This window comes from Rutilus rutilus, assembly GCF_951802725.1.
Source record: "Rutilus rutilus genome assembly, chromosome: 9".
In the NCBI taxonomy this organism is placed as follows: domain Eukaryota; kingdom Metazoa; phylum Chordata; class Actinopteri; order Cypriniformes; family Leuciscidae; genus Rutilus; species Rutilus rutilus.
The window spans coordinates 31,950,280-31,976,871 of NC_140223.1; the positions used below are offsets into that span (position 1 = coordinate 31,950,280).

Sequence of the window (26,592 nt, forward strand, 5' to 3'; positions counted from 1 at the left end):
GATTTAGGATTGATTTTAAAGTATTATTACTGGTATATAAATCATTCAATGGCCTAGGACCTCAATACATTGCAGATATGCTCACTGAATATAAACCCAACAGACAGGGGTGGATTAAGGTGGTCAGGGGCCCCTAGGCTGCTCTTTGTGTGAGGCCCCCCCCACTAAAAATGTATTTAGTGCCATACATGGCCATACGCAACTACAGTGAACTGGCATACACACACATTGAGACAGCCAACACTACAGTGTTTTCTTTACATTCCTTCAAGTGGTGGACCACAACAGTAAGACAATTACCACCACACCACGTAGGTAAAATGAAAAATTGAACATTACAAACAAACCACAAATACAAACAAGGCCCAGTGCTTAGAATCAACCATTTAATTATGATCAAGAAACACTGGCAGTACAACCAAAACTAACATAATAAACAGAGGTGTAATTGTTAGAGGTTTTTTGTTTGCGCCAGGCACGGCGTTATGGGTGGGCCTGACGGGCTTAGGCCCACCCACTTTTCAACAGGCCCATCCAAAAATTTCCTTAAAAAAAAAAAAAAAAAAAACTTTAAATATATTCTAATTTTGGCAGAAATTATAAAAATCGACAAAAGCTCATAATTTGTGCTAAAATAGTGTAAATATTTAGTTTTAAAAACAATTTTAAAAAGCTGGTTATGTCTATTTTGATGTTTCTGCGCAAGTTCGGCAGACAGTGAGGTTCGGGTTTGTTCCGATCAGAGCTCTTGAGCGGAAAGCGCATTTCTGAATATCCCGCTCCGCTCGCTCATTCCGCAGGGTCGCTCGCTCAACCCAGAATGGCCTGAGCCTGGTTCGAAAATATGTGGAATAAGGGCTGCCTCAGACAAAATTTTTTTCTAGTCGACTAGAAGTTGTTCATTTAAGCCTTCGTGGAAAATTCGCCCCTTTATATTAATTTAATTACTTAGGCTATAATGAGCGTTTACGTAGGCCTAATATATAGCTGCACTCAAGCGCACAACCGCATGCATAAAGCTTGCCACAAAGAACCGGTAAAAGTAATGATTATGAATGTGTCTAAAATAGCAAGGAGACATTTAATTATTTATTAATAAACTGGTGTTTTCTGTGTCGCTGCAAAGATGAAGTTGACGATGCGGTCTCGCCATGAACGCCAGAGAGAAATGCACATTTCATATGGATTACATATTCAGAGAGTAGCCTATTTGTTTTGAATATTTTTGTTTATTGTATTTTTGTCAAGCTTTCTATAATAGATAGCCTATATTTCTCAAATCTGTGAGGCACAAGCTGAGTTTCGGCGCCCTCCAGTTCACGTGCAATGCAAGTGATCGTGTCGGCGCCTTATTACATTGTCTGTTATATATTTGCTTCTTATTTATTAAATACAGGCAATTGGATGATAAAACATTGATCAAAATTAAGATACAATTTATACAAAACGAAAATCTTTTAAAAAAGAGACTACAAAACAAAACTTAATGAAGTGGTCAAAATGTTTTACCCATGTCTCCAGACATATTGCGCATCTCATGATGTATCATATCTCTCTCATGCTGCATGCTCACTTTCATACAGAAGAGGATTAGGGCCAAGCAATAATAAAAAAATAAAACCATCTCGAGATTAAAGTCATTATAATGCGAGATAAAACTCGTTAAATTTCGTGAAAAAAGTCGAAATACAATCTTTAGAATAAACTCATTAAATGTCGAGAATAAAGTCGTTGTGTTTCGAAAAAAAAATCGTTAAATTTCGAGAGAAAAAAAACTCGAAATACAATCTTGAGAATAAACTCATTAAATTTCGAGAATAAAGTGGTTGTGTTTCGAGAAAAAAAGTCGAAATGAAATGTAGAGAATAACGCATTCGATCAGTGTTCATTGCATAGCCTACTGATAAAGGACATGGAAGAGTTGGATCACTTAGTCAAGCTATATTTTATACTTTCTTTCAGTAACAAAGCCGTCTAGGTCGGCTAGAGGAGGAGCTGTACTTTTCATGGAATAATGTCCACTTTAATGCACCCTATAGGCGGGTGAGAAACAGCGCCATGAATTATGCAGAAAATGCAAGACTGCTCTTTGCGCATTGTGTAATGTGTCAAGTTCAAAGCTTCATAAAACAATAATTCCACAGTAAAGACTGCTTAAAATTTGGATTTCGTTAGACAACAGTTCTTCTATAATGGGATAATGTCAACTTTAACGCACCCTCTGATGCGGCCTAGAAAATGCACAACTATAGGGATGATGGCGCAATAAGGCGACTCTGAATTTGTTTGTCCCATTTAAAACTTTAACGGTCCATAAAAAAATAAATAAAAAAAAACTCCCTTTAGTCGGATTTAACGCGCCCTTACATATGGCTGAGAAATGCAGAATTTCTTCATTCATTTCTAACAGAGCTTGGTGCGAGCAATGCCATACACACAGGGTGCTTAAGGAAGCGTCGCGTCATTTAAAGGGAGGTCCGCGCGTCAATAAGTAGCCTAACAAACGAATAAGTAACTGGATTCAGCCTCGTATGCAATGAACTCTGGTCGAATGCGTTATTCTCTACATTTCATCTCGACTTTTTTTCTCGAAACACAACGACTTTATTCTCGAAATGTAATGAGTTTATTCTCAAGATTGTATTTAGACTTTTTTCTCGAAATTTAACGAGTTTAATCTCGCATTATAAAGACTTTAATCTCGAGATGGTTTTATTTTTTTATTATTGCTTGGCCCTAATACTCTTCCGTACTTTCATAATCAACATTAATTAAATTAAAAAACAATGACGTCACATATTTTCCAACCCAGCCCTCACCCCTGTTGCAACAGTCGTTGTTTAGGTAGGCTACCTTAAACGCGCACCTACAGTCTCGGAGTCATCGCTGCAACCAGGAGATGAAGGAGAGCTTAGATCCACATCACCTAGCACATCTTCGTCTCTGCCACCCCAGGGTGCTAGCGCGGCAAGCACCGTTGCTAGGAGGGCGACAGCGCCTCTGCCTCGCGAGTGGATGAAAGCCCTGAAGACGCCTAGCAATGGTGTACCTTTAGTGGTAGTATACCTTTAGTTAAGTTAAGAGTCTTCGTAGCGCGCTAAGAGACAACATTATCAGGAAACGCAGCCCAGGTATGATGCGTAATGGAGATTCCAAAGCGCTCTTCTTTGGTCAGAACCATGGAGAGCGATCGCGGATAGGTCCGTCCTATGCACCGAACTTTTTTACAATGCAACAAAATATTTAAAGAGCATCAAGCTATTATGTATACTCACAGATAATTTAACAGTATATTAGTCAGTAATTTTTATTAGGTTAAACAATGATTGGATAACGTTTTTAATTTAACGTTCACAATTGGTCTGGCCCATCCAAACTGGAATCCTGGCGCCGTTCCCTGCCTGGTTCGCGCTTAAGTAAATATATATATATAAAAAAAATTGTCTGGCCAATCCGAGGCCCCCTGCACACGTGGGGCCCCTAGGCTGCAGCCTAGGCAAGCCTGTGCATTAATCCGCGCCAGCCAACAGATCACTCAGATCATTAGGATCATATCAGCTAGAAATACCAAGGGTTCACTCTAAGCATGGCGAGTCTGCTTTTAGCTATTATGCCAGCCGCAGCTGGAACCAGCTTCCAGAAGAGATGAGATGTGCTCCTACTGTAGTCACATTCAAATCCAGACTCAAAACACATCTGTTTAGCTATGCATTTAATGAATGAGCACTGTGCCAATGTTCGTCAGACTGTTTGAACTGTACTGTATTTTCTGTATAAACTGTTTTAATTATTCTTATTCTTTTTATTATTTTAATTTCTTCTATGTAAAGCACTTTGAATTGCCACTGTGTATGAAATGTGCTATATAAATAAACTTGCCTTGCCTTGCCTTGCCTTGCCTTGCCTTGCCTTGTATTGTGAACATTCCATTATCTGTTTATTTTGGGTCAGAGAACATCCTTAGCTCATACATCTCTTTACTTTTGTGCTGGATGTTAAAGTGTTAATTAATAACAAACAAACAAAAAACTTTAAATCAACATGAAGACATAATATTAACAAATAAAATATGGTTTACAATTACAGTACAATGACTTCCATAATATTTTCTTTTAGTAAAGTTATGTCTGGATCAGCCAACACAAAGTTGTGCCTTGTGAGTGAGACCTCGCAAAGATTACACCGATATTAGATTTCTCGAACATTGCATGGTTGCACTATGCCTGAAACTATGCCGAAAACTGTCAAAAAATCATCTGGTATCATGGTTTAGTTGTATTTTAAAACATTGTTTTTTTCTTAAAAATGTTGTGTCAGACTTATTGGGTAGCATGATTATCTTGTTTAATCGTGTATTCAGTCCATATTTATCAGGTTGATATTTGTAGAAATAAGCAAAATACATTTATAAAGCAAAAAGAACCAGTTAATGGCCTTGTGTCAGAACACAACAGGTCTTTTTATTGTAACTTTGAAAAGTGTAATACAGTATTTGATTTTTACACATCCAGTGTTTTCGCCAACTGACCTACCCCTGAAGTTATGACTTCTGAAGGCCTCTCATGTGAAGATTCGCTCGGTTGAAAAAATGGTATTTTATTAGCTAAAATCATTGTCTTTATTCATAAATATATCCTTATTGGTGTAAAATGACCTCTGCCAATGATCTGACTTATCCTTGTAAGTGAAACATATCTTTATTTACATGGGACGGGTAAGTCCATACCTCAACACGTTTCATCATGAACGCGTGTTCGTTCAGAGCCGGCTGCCTGAGACCAGCTAAAGTGCAAGGATCAGTGAAAGGCGCTTGTCACTACCCCGGAAAATTAGACAATTTGAAACTATCGGGATAGCTTTTCCCAGGTGGAAAGAGCTAATGAAGGAGAAAGACTTTGAAAGGGAAGTTGCCTGCTTTCTTCTCGACAGGTAAGTCAAAGTTACGGTCTAAATGACAAGCTTTTTTCATTGCTTGGTTGTGTAAAATATTTTTCAGGCAGCATAACAGTAGATCATGTATAGTTAAACTCGATGAAGTGCTATTGGAAGACATGTTGTCATAGCTTGGCACATAATGGTTACCGTAGTTGAAATACGCATTTGAAAAGCGAACCGCTAGAGAGCACTATTCGTTAAAATGCAAAATACAATTTCACCGCTAGATAGGAGAAATCTTTAACAAAAAAGCCTCCAAAATCAAGGAGGTCAAACGGCATGCTTCCTGCTATAGTATCATCAGCTCTCCCCAAAGTCTATTCATGCGGCCACCAGACAGATTTTAAACACCGGATTTAAACTTCTACATATATTTTAAGTAGATAGCCGATAGTATATTCTTAGTAAAGGGTTTCACCCTGTGTGTTTCCACACTGATTAAGGATAGTTTGGGAGTTACAAGTAAAAATGATCTTATACATCTTATACGTGTGATAGATCATAGCTACCGGTAAGATCATGCTTTGAATTAAGACGAGTAAAATTAAATATTCGCCAACTTGACTCATGGACCACAGAGGCACATTGCGTCTCTGAAATTGTGTGGTGATTTTCCAGATGATACAAACTTAGTGTAAATAAGAGCAATGTAGAGTCCTCGGATTTCTTAAAAACAACACAACATCAAAACATTGTGACAACATGTTGTATGAACAAAAGATCTAAGATCTAAGACGCCTAAGCATACTTTTTTGCTTTATTTATTTATTTCAATTTTGAAAAATGTACAAATGTAGTTTTCTGTGATGGTCGTGTTTAGGTGTACGGGATAGAATATGCAGTTACGGTACAAAAATCATTATGGCCCCCACCATAAAAATTGAAACCCCCGCATGGACAAAAAAATGCTGATTGAATCTTTTCATATAAATGAGATTTAAGACGACTAAGTACAGTTTTTCAACCATCTAAAGTTTTTGAACAGACATTGTTTAGTAAAAATAATACTTTAGGTCACAGTAATCTTCTAAAAGGTAAATAGAAGATGCGTATGTATTCAAACTTCAAAAGATTTTATTTAAACAGTCTTTCATTTTAAAAGATTACATTTAAACTTTTACGATTATGCTTTGAAATAAATTAAGTACGAACAAAACTTTGGCTCTGGAAAGGCGTTAGCAGACTAACATTACATACGCTGTGACACGATGCACATAGAGATTAGTTCATTTCTTAGAACTGTGTGTGTGCGCGCATGCAATACAGCTTAGAAATGATATTAAATTATTTATTTATTTTATCGTTTTCTGTGATGGTCGTGTTTAGGTGTACATGATCGAATATGCGGTTACGGTACAAAAATCATCATGGCTATGGAAAGCCATCAAAATTGAAACTCCACACTGACAAAAAATTATGATTGAATCTTTTCATGAGATTTAAGACGACTAAGTACAGTTTTTGAACAGACATTGTTTAATAACCGTTACACAAAATCATTACAGTAATCTTCTAAAAGGTAAATAGAAGATGCGTATGTATTCAAACTTTAAAGATTTTATTTAAACAGTCTTTTGTTTTTAAAAGATATCATTTAAACTTTTAAGATTATACTTCTTATAAATAAACTCAGCACCTGATATCCTGATCGCTGAATTTGTGTGACTCTCTGACACACACACACACACACACACACCCACACACACACACCCTTTGGCTGGTGCTTTTTGAAAGCTCCGCAGGTCAAACGCTGATGTAAAGAGAGGTCAGAGGGCCCTGATTTTTAAACATGTAAGATGATTTTTTATTTTCGTGAACCCGTTTCATACATTGCGTTGTTTCATGAGCTGTATGTTTTTTCTTCAACTCTCTAAACATTTAACTGATTGTTTCATAACATGTAGGCCTATGTTTTTTCTTCAACTCTATAAACATTTAACTCATTGCATTTTTTTTTTTTGTGAATCCATTTTATTTAAACTGGATAGTTCTACATTTATTTCAACTTTTTGTATGAGGTTTTAGTAAGATCTTTATTTATATTCTTTTAAAGAACAGAATGTTTTAAGTAAGATGATTTTTTATTCTTTTGTTTATCTAAAACTGAAAGAATTGGTTTCAGTAAGATGCTATTTTATATTATTGTATATTATATTATTTGTGTGAAATATACATTATTTTATAAAATATCTGTTTCTCACTATCACTGTGCTCTGGAATGTGGAGGAGCAGAAGGAGGGGGATGTCAGAATGCGGAGGGCGCGCGCACCACTCAGGCCGGAGCTGAGAGAGAGATAGAGAACCACTATGTGATTTTATATTTAACCCATTCATAAACTTGTTTAACTCTTTAAACATTTAACTGATTGTAATTTTGTGTGATTGTTTAATCATAGTGTCTGAACAGCACGTTTCAGATGTCAAAGCTCGAAAGGGTGGCAGGGGGGAAAACCCATGACACACATCTCCTCTGATGTCTGATCTCCACACACACACACGAGCTGGGGCCTCAGGTTGAGAGACTCGTTGCAATTTTTTATTTAAACTTTTGGTGTGAGGTTTTAGTAAGATCTTTATTTTAGAATCATTTATATTCTTTTAAAAGAACTGAGTGGCTTTTCAACGTTTGTGTGAGATAAACTTCCACAGTTTTTCCTTATCAGTTTCACATTACAGCCCGGATACGCTCAGGAATATGTAGGGAGGATCTTGTGTGATACCAGCTTCAAAAACACACACATACAGACACAAACTGTCATGTTCAAAAGGCTTCAACTTTCTGTTAGATACCATGACGTATTGTTATAACACTTTCTGTCAATATCAAAAGGCATCAAACTTTCTGTTAGATACCATGTCATATTGTTATAACACTTTCTGTCAATATCAAAAGGCATCAAACTAGCTGTCAGATACCATGACATATTGTTATAACACTTTCTGTCAATATCAAAAGGCATCAATAGGCATCAAACAATCAGACTTTCTGTCAGATATCATGACATAATTATTTAATCTCAGTGTCTTCAAAACCTTCTGTCCATATCACAAGGCTTCAAAAGACTTCAAAACCCGAAACTAACTGTCAACCTGTCAATCAAAAGTCATACTAACTGTCAACCTGTCAATCAAAAATCAAAACTAGCTGTCAAAAACACTTCAAAAGCCCTTTGATCTCCTTTGATCTCCCTTTGTTCTCTTTGATCCCTTTGATCCTATGCCAAAAGGGGCGGGACATGTCACCGGAAGGGCGGGACATGTCACCGGAAGGGGCGGGGCACCTGTCAATCAATCATTTTTGACAGGTGGTGGTACCTATTCACTACTGACGTTACCTCAGTCAGTATTAACAATGCTGAAAAACTTGTTAACATAACTTCACATGACATAAGAGATACATATTTAAACACTTCTTCCAGTCGAATAAATTAACCTACATATTAATGCACATAAACATTAAACAAACCAAAAAAAAAAAAAAAACAGACTAGTGTTGAAGCTAAGCAATAGCTTGTATGAATTGAAGAACAGAAGCATACTAGGGTTCAGCTGCAGTTTACATTCAATACATATTAGATGGTATTACTTCAACTACACAGGCAGAACAATACAGAGACAGACCATGTCATGTGTGTGACTGTGAGCTCACTGTAAATGTTTTTGCAGACTGGGTGAGATCAACTATGTGTAGCAATTGCATGACGGCTGTTACTGCACTATTAGAGGATTGAGACTCCCTTAACTTTTGTGTACTGTTGAGGACTGACATGACTGATACTGACTGGTTCATCTGACAAAACATCAAACACCTCCATCTTGCTCCTCCAACAACTGTCTAAAGAATGAGAAATATGTAACCAATTGAAATTATACTTAATGTGTAGATGAAATCGTAACATCAAATTAAAGATACACAATTATAAACTTGGATTAGGCCTAATGTTTAGTCAACACAACGGAGATATGCAGATGATATTTAATAGACTGTTTATTTAGTCTAACACCATCTTAAATACAATACTGTAATCAAACAACACACACACACACACAGATATCAAAGACACAAATTCATCTAAGCAAATGCCTGCCTATCTAGTCTCCAAATTAATCCATTCTGCAACTTTTAAATACATAATTCAATTTTTAAAAATTGAAATTATAGGCTAAAGTGCAGGATCCGAAAGTTGGTCGTTTTGTCGCTATGGTTACACACACACACACGCAGTTGGCGGTGCGGTCAAAGTCATCTGTCAGTTGTGCAGTTACCCAAAATCTCCTGAATGAAGTTAAAACCCATCATGTCACTGATATGTGTTTTTTAAATCAAGTGATCAAAGTGCGATCAGTGGCGCGGATACAGTGTTTTCTCGTGTGGCTCACGCACACGCTGCACTGTCTTCACTTGGACGCGCGCTTCAATCCGTTCTGTTGCGGATAATAATGTTGCATTATCGAACGTTGTGTCGTCGTGGATATTGTGGTATTGTAATGCTAAATCCCCCGACCACTATGTCGGTCTGAGACAGCGAGACCTAGACAAGACCAAGACCAAAGACCGTCAAGGCCGTGACAAGACCGAGACCACGTAAAAGTGGTCTCGAGACATACATCACTACTACAAAGACTAAGACTTAATAGGCCGGGAGCCAGATCCACTCCTCAGCAGAGCCTGACAGTAACGGAGTACATTTACTTGAGTGCAGTACTTAAGTACAATTTTGAGGGATCTGTACTTTACTCGAGTATCATTTTTGGGGAGTACTCATGACTTTACTCAAGTACATTTGAGAGGCAAATATTGTACTCTTTACTCCACTACATTTCTATCCATAACCGTGAGTACCCGTTACTTCTCCTAAAAAATATAAATAAAAAAAAAAAGGAAAAAAGAAAAATCTCGGAAACCCTCAATTTGTTGTTTCCCTCTCAAACGTGATTGGATTGCGCAGGCACCACTGATTGGGACAGCCTATCAGCAATCACCTTTCCGCCAAAGTCAACTCCATGGTCAGATTTAGATAAGAGACGAAACCATGGACGAAACAATGGACGCAGCAGGTCCATCCCGGGAATGTGCCAACCCGTGGCCCCACCTCGCCAGACAAGAACTGAACAAGTTAATGATGGTTTTCGCTTCAAGTGTTTGATGTGTTTACCAATGTAAGCACTGTGGCAGTAGTAATGCAATATTTAGAAAATGTACTCTTGATACTCAAGTACTTTTAAAAACAAGTACTTCAGTACTTTTACTTAAGTAGACATCTGACTGTAGTACTTTTACTTGTACTTGAGTAAAATTTACCAAGGGGTATCTGTACTTTTACTCAAGTAATGAAGCTGTGTACTCTGTCCGCCTCTGCTCCTCAGGATGTTTTTGCTACCTTTTTTTCACTATTATTTCCTATTATCTTATACCTTGGGCCATCACAAGTTGATAATGACCACCCCCAACTCGGCCCCGTTTGGTCTCAGGGGCCAAAAAACACCCTTTTTGGGAAAAGCTTTTGGCGGAATGATGTAATTGTGAATATAAAGGTACTGCAGCTACATAAATGGCCATATAACCCTAAAATTTTGCATGGTGTATCCTGACACATAGGGGAAACTAGCAGAAAAAGATTCTGGGCATTGCTGCCTTTTTTCTGTCAAATATCACCCTCAACATACCCCAAAAGACTAAAAAATGACTGTCCGCCTGACAAATTGTCATCAAAAGTGATCATTTTGAAGCATTTTATTATATATATCACTGCCTCAAATGTACATGAAAAACTTCCCAAGTTTATAAGCTTCAATTTAAGTCCAAGATGACCTTTCTATCTAGAGGATTATAGCTGGTATAACCAAAGTTCTCCACTGTACCTCAAATCGGAGAAAACAGAAATTTCAAGCATTACCATTCCTTATGGGTTCCATAAGTCCACAAAGTCCTCGCAACACAAGGAATAAAGATGACTCTAGTGTGTAGTCTGTTATCAAAAAACCAACCTTCAATAGAGTAAACGTTAGTAACCTTCTGTACAGGTAAACATTCTTTACAGCCAAATGGCAAAACTAAAATACAGCTCAAACATAAAATAGAAAACATTTATTTGGTTCTTAGATCTTTTTGCTGCTTATCCATGCTGTACTTCGACGACTGGTCATGTTAGTGTGTTGTATTAGTGTAGAATATAAACCAGTGGTTCTCAACCCTGCCCCTGAAGGACCCCCAACACTGCACGTTTTCTTTGTCTCCCTTATCAAACACACCTGATTCAACTCATTAGCTCATTATCACATGGGTTAATGAGCTGATGAGTTGAATCAGGTGTGTTTGATTAGGGAGACAAATAAAATGTGCAGTGTTGGGGGTCCTTCAGGGGCAGGGTTGAGAACCACTGATATAAACTCTTAATCATCATTTTCCTCATTTTCATCTATATTTGTATGGATTTCATCAGTTTTTGGAGCCAAGCACTTCGATGTGTTCTACATACCTTCAAGGAGATTGTGAAACTGAGCGAGCTTCTTCTTCTTCGGACCTCTCCACACTGGTGTGGGTGACAGCACAGCAGCGCAAGCGGTCTTTTTTCTCTCTCTTTCTTTTCTTTTTGCTTTTGTTTTGACTTGAGCAAACAAAAGCTGTTCTCACAGCTGGTAAGGTGCGCTTGAGAGCACTCAAAGGCGACGTGGTCGAGAACTTTGCCCAGCAGAAACTGGCTGAAAAGCAGACTGAGACCATCAAGCACATCCTGCCGCGGCAGTCAGCTGCTGCCTCCACCCCTTTGCCCGCAGCCCCTCAGTCTGCTCATCGCCGGGGCGGCCTTCTGTGTCTGCCCTCGCCGACCCAGAGATGGATCAGGCCATTCACTCCACTACAGTGAGAGCAGCCGATGCCCATTTCTTGCGAGCAGAGATCGCAGTCCTACTAGGACGCGATAGAGCCAGTCCCTCCAGCCGATATGAGGTCAGGGCACTACAGTCCCTAATTTATTGTACCCAAGAAATGTGGTGGGTTCAAAATGCTCATGCAGAAACGCATTTTCAAATGCATCCGTCCCCAAGATTGGTTTGCAGCGATCGACCTGAAGGACGCATACTTTCATGTCTTGATTCTTCCTCGACACAGGCCATTTCTGCGCTTTGCATTCGAGGGTCGAGCATATCAGTACAAGGTCCTGCCCTTCGGGCTGTTCCTGTCTCCCCGTGTCTTCACAAAAGTCACGGAGGGGACCCTTGTTCCCATGAGAGAACAGGGCGTGCACATCCTGAACTATTTCGACGACTGACTCATATTAGCACATTCTCAAGATCAGTTATGCGAACACAGGGACCTCGTGCTCAGGCACCTCAGCCAGTTGCGTCTTCCGGCCAACTGGGAGAAGAGCAAACTCGCCCCCATGCAGAGGATCTCTTTTCTCGGTATGGAGTTGGATTCGGTTGCACAGACAGCACGCCTCACAGAGCAAACGCGCTCAGTCGGTGCTGAACTGCTTGAACACCTTCAAAGGTAGGACCCTGTGCAAAGTCAGGGAGGACGAGGAGCAGGTCCTTCTGGTGGCCCCCTATTGGCCCACCCGGACCTGGTTCCCAGAAATCATGCTCCTCGTGACAGTCCCTCCCATTCCTCTGAGGAAGGATCTTCTGACTCAGAGACAGGGCACCCTTATGGCACCTGCGTCCGGACCTCTGGAAACTCCATCTCTGGTTCTAGGTGACTTACCCCCCAGAGGTACTTAACACCATCACTTCTGCACGGGCGCCGTCCACGAGACGTGTGCCTTGAAGTGGAACCTGTTCGTCAAGTGGTTTTCTTCTCGCCGAGAGGACCCCCGAAGATGTTCAGTAGGGTCCGTGCTTTCCTTCTTGCAGCAAGGGTTGGAGCGAAGGCTGTCTCTATCCACCCTCAAAGTACATGCTGCTGCTATTTCAGCTTATCACGACCACATAGATGGCAAATCAGTTGCCATCTATGTGCCATCTATGGAAAGCACGAACTGGTCGTCAGGTTCCTTAGGGGGGCGAGAAGGTTAAACCCTTCTTGTCCCCCCTCCATACCCTCTTGGGACCTTTCCCTGGTGCTTCAAGCTCTTCAGGATGCTCCCTTTGAGCCTTTGAAGTCAGCAGACTTAAAGCTTCTCTCTTTGAAGATTTTGCTGCTGATTGCACTGGCCTCTATCAAGAGGGTAGGGGGCCTGCAAGCATTTTTGGTCAACGAATCGTGCCTAGAGTTCGGGCCGGGTGACAACCATGTTGTACTGAGACCCCGGCCTGGCTATGTGCCCAAGGTTCCTACCACTCCCTTCAGAGATCAGGTGTTAGGCTGGGTTCCATATGTGTATACTTCCACGGCTGCTCCTAATCGAAGCCCCGTGTCTTTCCCTTGGGCTAAGTTACCCAATATTCATATGCAGTACAACCTTCGGGCTAGTCCATATGTATTTTTCCACATAACTCCCTCGAAGAAATTGACTTCCGCAGCGTTCCCCTTCCATAGAATGGGCACGCTTTCCCATTGTTATCCAATAATCTCACTGTATGGGTTATCATGGAACAACAATGATGGATACGCTCTGTGTAAGCCCTTTCCTATCGTCCGTCCAGGCAAGAAGGGGTACAGGCTTACACCGGGCGCTGGATGGGGTGCAGCAGCTGTGGCGCTTTGGTAGGGATTCCTATCAGTCGGTCGAGAGTGACCGACCGATAAGGGAACGTCTTGGTTACATATGGTAACCCTCGTTCCCTGAGGGAGGGGACAGAGACGTACATCCCATCATCACATCTGCTGCTGCCCACGGGGGCGGCCAGCTTACCAGGCTTGGCTCCTCAGCAAAAAAGGAGCTCACCTCGCACCTGCTGCTCATTATATACCTGCGCTGTGAGGCTTAACAATTGATGCAAATGACTGCATGCCAATGTGTATTGGCTCATTTTAGTTTTACTCGAAGTAGATTGGCCTCTCTAGCGAGATTCCTATCAGTCGGTCACGACGTACGTCTCCGTTCCCTCCCTCAGGGAACGAGGGTTACCATATTTAACCAAGACGTTTCGCCATTTGGCTGTAAACAATGTTTACCTGTACAGAAGGTTACTAACATTTACTCTATTGAAGGTTGGTTTTTTGATAACAGACAGCACACTAGGGTCATCTTTATTCCTTGTGTTGTGAGGACTTTGTGGACTTTAATAAATCTCACATTTGGCTAATTGATTTTGTGTGAATGTACCCTATGTTGCACCCTGACCCCAGTCCACCTAGGGCAGGGCTATTCAATTGGCAGCCTGTGGGCCACATACGGCCCGCCAATCATCTCTATCTGTCCCAAAGGCACTCCAACCTCCCTCCGCCTCTTTTCCTGGCGGTGTGGCTACATTTGGTTAGATATGCGAGTGGCCGTAGTGGCGCGTGCAGCTGTACGTCTATACGCACTGTGCATACCATGAACGCTCCGACTAACCTGAGAAACGTTTTCAGTCCGAATATTTCAGCAGTTATTATGTGTGTCCCGTATTTCTGTCGAATGAACCAGCGATACCAATCATTTGTGAATGGTGCGAATCTTTTGTTCGATCTTTGGTTCAATTATTTCCTTTCCATGAATTGGCTAAATGCGCTTGCATTATGGTCTGAAACGATTCAGATTCGTTCGGACCGCTCTGTCACTGAATCATCTGAAGCTGTTTCTCGGTCTGTAACAACAAATATAGAACAAATAGCGCTGTTTTCAGTTTAGTTTCAGTTCAACTCGCAGTTTAGTTTACTTTGAACTACGCCACTTTGAACTGAGCTTTAAGGAGTTGCGTTTACTCCCGGTTCTGGGGCCTCATTTATAAACGTTGCGTACGCACAAAAGAAGGCGTACGCCGCTCTCTACGCAATAATTGGTATTTATAAAAAGCAAACTTGACGGGAAAATGTGCGTGTGAAATGAGAAATGGCGACACCATCGGCAGATGGAAGAAACACGTGAAAGTGTGTGAAACTGTAGACCGTTGTGTAAAAGAAATGGCAATACTGCCTCTCATAAATAACATGAAGACTCCACAAAGCAAGTCTTACAGTTACACAAACACCCGTTTGATCGATCTGCAGTGTAAAACAAACAAAATCAAACGAAGATTACAACAGAAATGCAAATTAACACATATTTGCAAAAAGATATAAATATGTTCTGCAATAATATTAGCATGTTATGCAATTCATCCTCATAACACATCTGTAGCTTGTCAGATGCAATCAAATGGATGGTAATAAAATGCCATGATGCCATCACAATGCGTAATGACGCACAATGGCTGATCATGCGCTTCACGCTTGCGCGTGGGTGAAGTTACGTTTCTTGGTTTTCCTCTGTTTGCCATGATTTCGCAATCGATGAATATTAACTTGTGGGCGTTTCACAGACTATTTATGGGCAACTATGGGCGTGACATGAAGCCGCAAAAGATGTGCTACATTTAGAATTGATTGTGATTTATTAAGGGAAAACTGTGTAGAATGTGCGTGCGCACGGTTTTATAAATCCGAATATTTCTGTGCGTACGCACGTCCTATGTTTCATCTGTACGCCACTTCTGACGCAAATCCTACGCAAAGTTTTATAAATGATGCCCCTGGACACTATTATTAAACAGCATTGCGACATCCAGTGAGAAGTGGTTCAATTCGACACACCTCTGTTACAAACCACAAATCACTCGATGATTTAACTAGTTTTAAATCAGATGAAACAGCCTCAACATTCCCAACACACTTGATGAGGTAAACAGCAGAAACATTGTGCCATTAACGAAGTTAGAAGACTTTAAATCCCCTAATCACCACCTTTACATTTACCATGAATTGTAGTGTAGTAATTTACTATGGTTTGGCCAGAAATGTGGAATATTTATACTGAATACTAACTTATAGTCATTTAGGCCTATATTGCAGTAGATTAATTAGGTTGGTAGAGGAATATACAATTCATTTTGTGTATAGTTTTTACCTGTGTTTAGGCATTTTGTTATACAGTGGTAGTGAGTGAGTAACCATGTATGGTTTTACCTGTGGTTATCAAGTCTCACTGTTAGAATATTTTCATTTAAGCCTATAATAATTATAGATAAAATAATTCTTACCAATAGCTATGATCTTGTATAATTCATATTTTTGTACATATAGCTGTAAATAAGTTATTTATTAAATACTCATAAATCTGCATACTGTTGGGTACCACATTTCCAAGTAAATACAATACTTTTTTTAGGTTTACTTTAGCTTATTTATTGATACTGTTATGTTTCAATAAGTAATAAATAATGTTTCAATAAATAAGCTAAACCCACCGGCCCTCCTCAACATTTCGATTTAATAATCCGGCCCTCGAATGAAGCTAATTGAATAGCCCTGACCTAGGGGCATTGCTCACTTTTCATGCAATTCATTTCATATAGTATAGCTCATAAGTCAAGTCTCAACTCTTGTTTAAGACATTGTTCATATGTAAAAAATATGCTTAATCCAATAAGGAATGGTAATGCTTGAAATTTCTGTTTTCTCCGATTTGAGGTACAGTGGAGAACTTTGGTTATACCAGCTATAATCCTCTAGATAGAAAGGTCATCTTGGACTTAAATTGAAGCTTATAAACTTGGGAAGTTTTTCATGTACATTTGAGGCAGTGATATATATAATAAAATGCTTGAAAATGATCACTTTTGATGACAATTTGTCAGGCGGACAGCCATTTTTTAGTCTTTTGGGGTATGTTGAGGGTGATATTTGACAGAAAAAAGGCAGCAATGCCCAGAATCTTTTTCTGCTAGTTTCCCCTATGTGTCAGGATACACCATGCAAAATTTTAGGGTTATATGGCCATTTATGTAGCTGCAGTACCTTTATATTCACGATTACATTATTCCGCCAAAAGCTTTTCCCAAAAAGGGTGTTTTTTGGCCCCTGAGACCAAACGGGGCAGAGTTGGGGGATGGTCATTATCAACTTGTGATGGCCCAAGGTATAAGATAATAGGAAATAATAGTGAAAAAAAGGTAGCAAAAAACATCCTGAGGAGTGGACCTGGCTCCCGGCCTATTAAGCTTCCAGTAAGTTGTTATGCAGTCTGCTAAGAAGCGTCATTCAAATCCTCTGTACATTACAGCGCACTCTGTTCATATCGGAGAGATTCTGCTCTCAGTTCAATGAGTCGAGTACTACCACCTGAGATCTGCTGTCACCGCTTTAGTTCACTTGCAAATTTTTTTGCATTTATTTATGATTCATTCTGTGAGTAGCATTTAAAGGAGTCATAACCTAGTATTACATTGGATACCTACTGCTGTATTATAGTCTTTCAGGCCCTTCTAAAAAAGAAAAGTGGAAAAAAAATAAACACTGACCTACTTTTACCCTTATTTCTGAAGGCATTATTGTCTCGCGAGATCAATGCGATGTTTTGGCTGTCGTGGACGCTCATTTTAATAATGCAAATGAGGGGCGCGTTGATTGGTTGAAGGAAGGAGGGGGGTTGACACGCAGGTAACTTCAGCATCATTACAAACTGACATCATGGCGCAAGTGGTGAATGAACCCGACCCGGCCGCGACCTACGGGATTCAACCCTACATGTTTGAGCCGGACTCTGAACCTGAGCTGGAAAGGGAAGATGTAGAGTTGTTGGATGGACGTCCTACATCAAGATGTCTCTGAATGGTAAAGACAATCATTTTGACTGAGACATACATTAACATCGGTAACGAGCTAAAACGTTTGTTGCTATTTTCTCCCACATAGGTTTACCTTTTATTTAATGTCGATTAACGGAGATGTAGTCTACTTATTTTATCAGCTTACAGTGGTTGAGATGAGACGTTTACTATCATGTGCTGTTTTTGCCTTGTTTCACGTTATTTAGACATTCAATATTTTTCTTCTTTAGACAGGTAACGTGTTGTTTTTCTTTATGTTTATTATTACTTGACTGTTTGTTTTATTTATCTATGTATCGTTATCTATTCTATGAAAAATCAATACAATGATATGTTGTCATAGTTATATAATATACAATTCTATGAAAATATAGCTGTATCATTTTCTTGTCTGTTTATCACTGAGGGCAAACTTCATAATAACAATGTATCATATTTTAAACTATATTTATGTACTTTTCGAGGCCAACTTCGCCTGATATTGCCCCAAATTTGTAAATGATTCAGGTGTAAAATGTTTAGCGCACACACATAACGATACGCCAGTTGAAAGGGTTGTTGGGACAGCGTCATTAAAAATGAATTTCATCCACTGGTCCCTGATAGTTTCGTCCGATTTTGGGAGATAAAACACATTTACATGTTTTTTATGGCAATCAACCACAGAGCAAGTCCGGTGTGCACTCGGTTTCTCCATCTTTCTCGACTGAACTGAATATGAGGGGGAGAGGGGAAGGGGGGGCTTCCTGCTGCGGTGTCCATATATGGTATATCCTACTACCTCATGACGTCAAGAGGGAGCTGAAATCAAAATCTCGTATTTGAGTGGGCGTGCACGCGCGCTGGTTTATTTACCCTGAGGTAAACAAACGCTTCACTTTTAAATATCGGCTTCCCGGCCAGTGTATAATCGTTAGTCGATCATAACATACATTGATTCTCGTGGAAAAGTGAAAATTGCAGGTTATGACTCCTTTAATGTACCATCAAAAGCTGTTGAGTCTGATAGGCATATCATATAGACCTATAGCCTATGGGCAGAAGGAGCTCCTCTTTCCTAAATGTAACTAAATTGAGTTGATCAAACTTAAATACATTTTATAGATGACACTGTTTAAATATTTTATGTTAGACTCATTAAATATAAATATGCACTACTTAATTAGATATAAGCGAACAAAATTTAAATGTGTCATATCTATGAAGGGCCTGAATCTTTTTTTTTTTTCTTTTTTTTTTGGTGATGTATATGGAGCAATATTGTTCTAAACCAAAATGGAATATGCATATCTTCTGTCTGTTGCACATTTTAAATTTTTTTTTTATGCATCATTTAAGAAAAGTGTTGGGTAATAGGCAGTGTACAGGTGTAGCTATCACTGGGTTGAATACTTTTAACTGACACCAGTGACAAAATCTACACTACTTCCCAGAATAAAGGATCCTTGTGGTGGAAGCTTAAGATGGTGCCAGAATTTTCCGATACAAGAAGGCACAATCTCAAGAGACCCTCATCTGAAGAATGAGTGAGCACTAGAAAGTGCCAGCTATAAATATATACAACAATATATAAAAAAAAAACAAAAAAAAAAACACATCTCTATAAATTGTCACTGTTATAGCCAATATAAAAGGAGACACTCAGTCATTGATAACCATTTTATTTGAATAAACAAACAACAGACTAATAGCAAAAACTTAAAATGGTTAAACGTTATGGCGTATTTCATTAATATAACAGATTACATGTAATAAAATCAGCATATTATTTGCAGATAATAGTAATTAGCGTTTATACGTAAAATGCATTTTAGATGCATGTTGTCAATAGCATGTTATCATTCAATGCAAACGTACGAGAATGTGTGCTCTAACTATATTTTACATGCAAATACCTACAACTTTTTAATGAGATGTAACCTATAACATAACCAAAACCACCACATGAAGCTATAACTATAAATCAGTGTGCAATGGTGGCCCTTTAAGGCTAGACAGGAAAAAGAAAAGCAATATATCAGCTCCAAAAATTTTCCAGTATGATAAAATAAAAAAAATAACTACATTTAGCATAAAATGATTCATTTTAACAGTCAATTAATTGATCAATTATTAAAAATGATTAAATAACAATTGAATCATAAATCACCATTTCATGGTGCACAAGAGCAGGAGAGTTTCCCAGTGCGGTGCAGATAAAGAACAGGCTGAACAAAACCAGCCAGTATATAACAGATCAAACCTGTGATCCAAAGTTCATGAATATAGTGGTTTGTTAGAATGGTAATGAATCCTGTTGTAGCAAATGGGACATATATGGTAGCCATGCTCACAGTAGTTATTAGAATGATTTGAAACGCTCTTCTCTTCATGTGGTTTTCCTCCTCTCTCTCTCTTCTTCTCTCTCCTGGTCCTGACTGCTTCAGCGCTCTGAGAACAGCCACAAGACAAAACAATTGGATGCAGAGGAAGAGGACGAACTGCAGCGATAAAAAATATGTATGTAATTGTCCATATTTTGTTAAGTCAATAAATAAGGAACAGAAGCAGGAGCCAAGAATAGTTATCCAGGCTGCAGTGCAGCAGATCACTCTATATCTGAGAGGTTTGTACTTCAGAAAGGTTACAGGATGAACCACTGCCAGGTAACGCTCAACACAGATCAGACACTGAAACAGAGGACGGCCAGTAAGGAATAGGCCTAGAAAAAAGAGTGGTAATTCTGAGATTCTCTGAAAGCAAACTGACATTATATAAAACAAACAATTCAGACAGACACCAAGCTCACAAACAGAGAGATTGAGGTTGAAGAACTCTGATGCGACTCCACTTCCTGTTCCTGTGATGATGAGCCATATAATATAGGAGTGAGTAGGAAAACCAAACAGGAGATTCATGCTGAACACACAAATTCTCAGACTTTCAAATAACCAGAAAGAATCAGTTGTGGAGTTTGTAGATGCTTCAGGTGTGGTGAGGTTCACTGTGTAGTTCATCTCCTTGTCTGTTTGTCTTCAGCAATATATTCTGCAACTGTGATTTCCTGGAAAAGAGAAGCGCAAATGAACCAGTGAATTATACTGAGTTCATTCACTCAGGTAAGTAAGATTTGAATATTTTTTAATGCATCCAGTTTGAACGATCCAGTTTAGAATTCTAAAAATTCTTTGTTTACATTCAAATAACCAGAGCACTTCATTATTAAATGATATACAGTCTCTTTTAATTCAGTATCTCTAAACAATTACACTTGCCCCAAAACCCTTGGACAGATAAACACAATTACGTGGTTGATTATTGTTGGTGGTAAAAAAATTAAATAAAATTCAATCAAAACAGAAGTTTATCACCTGAAGAGTGAATGTCCAGTTTCTCTGTGGATGTGTATAAATCCCTGTGCTGTGTTTTGTACACTGACTTCACAGCTGCCACAAGAATATATGACTTCATCTGCTACACGTCACATAAAACACCAGATATGAATAAACTTCAGATAATTTTTTTTTTTTTTCTGACAGGAGATAGAGACAGATGCGCTGTACGCGGTAGACCAATCACAGCAGACTGGGCCATCTGGCCAATCAGAGCAGAGTAGCTCACAAAAAGGAGGGATTTAGAGAGACTGATTCATCCATCCAGTCCATTTGAGAATCATTGAAAAATGTGGTGATGTTCAATGTATATTATGAGAAAATGTTTTTGGTCTTTTGATGCATGTAAACCTGTTGTAGGAGAACCCAAAACAAAATTAGGAGCCTTTAAAATAAAAAAACTGGGGTTTAAAATGACTAACTAAACATTTGAAGAAAATAAATATGTCAACCATTCATGCAGAAAATTGTCTAACTTCAGTAATCATCTTTGTAGTATGATGTGTATGCAGATACAATCAGTGAACGTTCAAAGATTCAGTCTTTGACACTGGTCAGGTGTTACTCATTCATCACCTGTTATTCAAATAGTTAGACTGAGCATTTAAAAACGACGACAAAGAAAACCCCACTATATATCTGTGTTATGACAGAATGTCAAGTTTGATGTAATCATTCTTCATGCCAGCCATATCTGAATTACGCATACAGAATAAACAATAAATCTGTGTAAATAACTAGAATAAACAAATGTACAACGTAAGTCAGTTTGTGGTGGAAGAAAGGGCGGGACATACCGGACAGCTCCTCCCCTTTTTTTAAATAGCCAATAGTGTTTAGTTTATATCACAGCTCAGCCAGAGTTGTTGAGCCGGTAAAGCCGCAGTTTCTCCTAATAATCTCCTCCATATCGCTTTAAAATATAGCATTCTGTGCAGAATTCAAATGGGTCCGATACGTTTTCTAATACATGCCGACTCGTGTCTCTGGACAAGAGCAGATTGTGTGCGTGCTTCGGCGGTTCACGTGACACTAACAAGAAACCAGACTTCATTCGCCCCAATGGAAAGCATATTTACACTGTCTGAATCATTCACTATCCCCTATATAGTGCATTGTGTGCCATTCACCATGTAGAAAATAGTAACTGTGTGAATTAATTGATTTCAGGCGCAGCTTCAGCGTCTATGTATAATGTAGGGGGCGGGACGCTTTAGATTCTAGAGAACATTTGATTGGACAGAAAATCCAATGAGAAGCTGAAGAGTGATTATGCATTAATTTGAGGAGAGTCTCTGCATGAAAGACCCGTGACTGCAGATCAACGTGCTTCTGCATTTTTCTCCGATACAGTAGAAAATGAAATGAAATGAAATGAAATGTGGAGGATTTTATCTTTGGCAAGATGATTGACAGGTCAGTTTGCGTGACAGGATGCGACAGAGAGCAACCGTTAAAGACGCAACTGTATGACGTGATAGTATGTCCCAACGCTGGTCTACTCTTCTGCTACACACTCAAAAGTAAGCACTTTTTCTTCACCAAAAGAGTACATTCTTTTAGGGCGTATTATAAGTAGGCCAACTGAGAGGCAGCACTAGTCTTCAGTAACGCTCTGTTTAGGTCCTGTCTAAATAGGAAACCCTCCTTTCGAAAAGAGCAATGTACTCTGATTTGCCAGCTGGACCAGTGTGTTGTGATTGGTCAACCGATTCGAGTGGGTTTCGAAAATGTCACTCCCCTTACCATAACCGCAAGTTTCAACACACTACTAACTCAACTCAACCAGGCCCTGACCCATTTTTTTGTGCATGCCTTAGGCAGGAATTGTTTAAGTAAGGGATATTGTGACGTTCCCAGAAAAAAACCTCAAGACTACAATCGATGCTCAGAATGTTCGAATGATGATGTTCAGAAATGGTTTTATTGATATACAGAATAACTCTCTTTGGAGTGACTTGGTGCTTTGTAACTTTGCAGACCTTTTTCATACTCAAACAGCAACATTACACACTGAGTTGAAAATGTTAAAAAAGCATAATAGGTCCTCTTTAATAGAGATTAATTTATAACATAATTTTCACTTGTTTTAATATTTTAAAGTTTAAAGGCATCCTTCTTTTTTTTTTTTAAAGGAGTAATTCACTTTGAAATGAAATATACCCCATGATTTACTCGCCCTCAAGCCATCCTAGGTGTATATGACATTCTTCTTTCAGACGAATACAATCTGAGTTAAATTAATAAATATCCTGGCTCTTCCAAGCTTGATAATGGCAGTGGATTGCAACCAACAGATTGAAGCTAAAAAAGTGCATCCATCCATCATAAACAAACTCTATTCTAAACTCGAATTCTATAAACAAAATTCTAGCTTCCGGCCAAACGCAGTCTCTACTTGCCCCTAATGCACAACTTAAGACGTTGGAAGTAGCGTAGTGTGTCATGGCGTAGTGTAAATATCAGCAGTATGACGCATTACTTGCATAAGTTGCACTTTACACTTAAGTCAGATCCATATGTTCGTTTGGCCGGAAGCTAGTTATTTTACTTTGTAACGTGTTAAATATGAATATTTTTCTTACACAAACTCATCGTTTTGCTTCAGAAGGCCTTTATTAACCCCCCGGAGCAGTGTGGAGTTCATCTATGACGGATGGATGCACTTTTTTGAGCTTCAATCTGTTGGTTGCAATTCATTGCCATTATAAAACGTGGAAGAGCGATAACTCTGATTTCGTCTGAAAGAAGAATGTCATAGACACCTAGGATGGCTTGAGGGCGAGTAAATCATGGGGTATATTTCATTTTACAGTGCACTGAAAAAAACAATAAGTAAAACTTTGGCAGGTTTTTGGATGCATATTATTATTTTATTTATTTTTTTAAGTAAATTTCACATGGAATTAAGTAAACTCTACTTAACTAAGTTAAGTAAAATTAACAAAGAAAATAAGTAATTTAAACTTGGCCAGTAAAAGGTTGAGTAATATCTATTTAGTTGAAGTTTCCTTTACAATACATTTCACTCAAACAATATAACATTGAATTAAACCATACTTTTAAAAGTATATGCTTTACTTAGACACATCTAAGTAAATAATACAATAGATATTTTGTGAGACACCATATTAGAAGTAATACACAATGACGGTAACATTGGATCGTTTTTGCGTATGAAAGAAAATGAACTCCAAATGTCACAAAATGGCAAGTTACTAATCCTAACAACAAAAGCAATGATAAAACAGTGTAAATACAGCTGGAAAACAGTGAAAAATCAACCTAATTAATTATTCAAGGCCCATTGCATAATGCCAACACCAGTTTCAGAAAAGTTGAGTAATTTTACTTAATTTTATAACATTGATATTTACGATTTCATTTCTACTCACTTGAATTGAGTACTAATATAGAATTTACTTAGTTTTTTTTTTATTCTTGTCTGAACTAACTTTTTCATGTAGAAATGACATTTTCTGTAGTAGGCCTATTTACTTCACCACAAAATCATTTTTATCAGTGTGATAACCTCAAAACTGTTTTGACTGACTACATCTTAAAGTCCCCCGTATAATAAAATAAAATATAAAATAGGCTAATAATAATATAAAATAATTGTATCCCTTAAAACTCATCTTTGATCACCAAAATTACAATGTTTAAATTGAAAGGTTTTTTTTCCTGTGAAAGAGAATTCATCATGCCTTAAATAGGCTTGAATATAACTCTACACCCTTGCCTCATTTAGTATACACTGTTCTATGAATATGCAAATGAGCCCTGCCTCCACTCACTCACACCATTGCTGCGTTCCAGTCCAAAACTGTCATGCCCTTCACTCGCAAACTTCCCTCCGTCTCGTTCACTCGGATGTACGTCATTGCGAGTGCCCACTACTGGCGGAAACTGCAATGGGCTGAACTGGAACGTCCTAAGCCCTTGATCACTTGGAATCAGCTGTGGAGTTGATTTATTATTTACATTTTTTTTTCCTTTAAGAATTTGTTTAATGCAGCATCCAAATGTTTATGTGTGTTTGGGTTGTTTTAAACAAATATATATATATAATTAATATATCATAGAGTTGTCTGTTGTGGTGGTGATTAGATGAGATATGTGGTGACGTCACAATCGTACTGCATTGTGGGACATATAGGTGCCTGAAGTGTACATTTGAAGCAGACTCGCTCCCTCGGTCAAAATCGAGGGAACGAGGGTCTGTCCATATAAACTTCCCTCGTCCACTTAACGAAGTGGGACGCACTTCAAAATGGCGGCAGGGATTCCCCCAAGGGGAAGTGCTTAGGGAAGTTCGCAAGTGCGTGTCTAAAAGTGGACTGGAACGCAGCACAGCTCAGAGATCCACTCGTTGACGATCACTCATTGATCTGATTGGTTACAAGGTAGTTTGTGACATCAGAAACACCAGTGATTTCAAAACGTGTTTCTGAGACTGTCTTTGGTTCACTGCAGTTTTAAGGAGAAAATACTCAGCAATGATGTTGACTTATGAATTTGTATTGAGAGCAAGCGCTCAATAATAAAGAGTAATAAAGAAGTTATCAAAAATAAAAATGACAAACCGCACTCTCAAGGTATACTTTCATAGATTTATTGTTACCATGTCCACACAGATGCGTTTCGGCCTAAGCCATCATCAGTGTGACTTATGAATTTGCACATGGTTTGTCTTAAAGCATATTACAAACACCACATAGTCATATAAACAACATTAAAAGCTTGATTATCCTAAATGAACCCCTGTTGATTCCTACATTTACATTTATGCATGGCATTCATCTGTGCATCTCTAAGTGTTAAAAATGCTAAATGCGTGGTAGACTATCAATACGTCGTTAATGATATTAATTAAACATAGTAAAATATATGTGTGGAAAATACCTACATCTTTACTATACATATTATATGAGGATGGTAAAATCAAAGGCAGAAGAGTTTCCCAGTGCAGTGCAGATAAAGAGCAGGCTGAACAAAACCAGCCAGTATAGCAGATCAAACCTGTGATCCAAAGTGTATGAATAGTGCTTTGTTAAAGCGGTAAACAATCCTGTTGTAGCAAATGGGACATATATGATAGTCATGCTCACAGTAGTAATTAGAATGATTTGAAACGCTCTTCTCTTTATGTGGTTTTCCTCCTCTTCTTTCTCTCTTCTTCTCTTTCCTGGTCCACTCCTGACTGCTGCATGTCACGGTTTATGAATTCGCGGTCTCCTTTCTCGTCTTGTGTGTGTGTGTGTGTGTGTGTGTGGGCGGGGTCGTCTGATCAGCGCGCCAGCTGCAGCCAGTAAAAGCTTGTCTTCATCGTTACCGGAGAGATCAGGTTTGTCCTCAGCGTCCCTGTGCTGCCAAGTGCCAAGTGCCTTCATACCGGCCTACTACTCATCATCACTCTCCCTGCATCTGACCAGCTCTCTAAATAAACATATATTTTACTTGCACTTGAATCCTCTGGTTATTATCCTGACACTTCAGAGCTCTGAGAACAGCCACAACACAAAACAACTGGATGGAGAGGACCAGTAGCAGCTGCATTGACATAAACCATACATGTACCATGTTTTGTGAATATAATGCCATACAAACAGGA

At 38.8% G+C, this 26,592-nt stretch overlaps 1 protein-coding gene across 1 annotated transcript; it reads right to left on the bottom strand.

The window, feature by feature from the left end:
* Nucleotides 1-19,257: 19,257 nt before the first annotated feature.
* Nucleotides 19,258-20,529, bottom strand: LOC311297229 (G-protein coupled receptor 35-like). The gene has a single exon (XM_084419447.1). The coding sequence runs from the start codon at nucleotides 20,502-20,504 to the stop codon at nucleotides 19,761-19,763; it is 744 nt and encodes a 247-aa protein (XP_084275573.1). The 5' UTR covers nucleotides 20,505-20,529; the 3' UTR covers nucleotides 19,258-19,760.
* Between the last annotated feature and the right edge of the window lie 6,063 nt (nucleotides 20,530-26,592).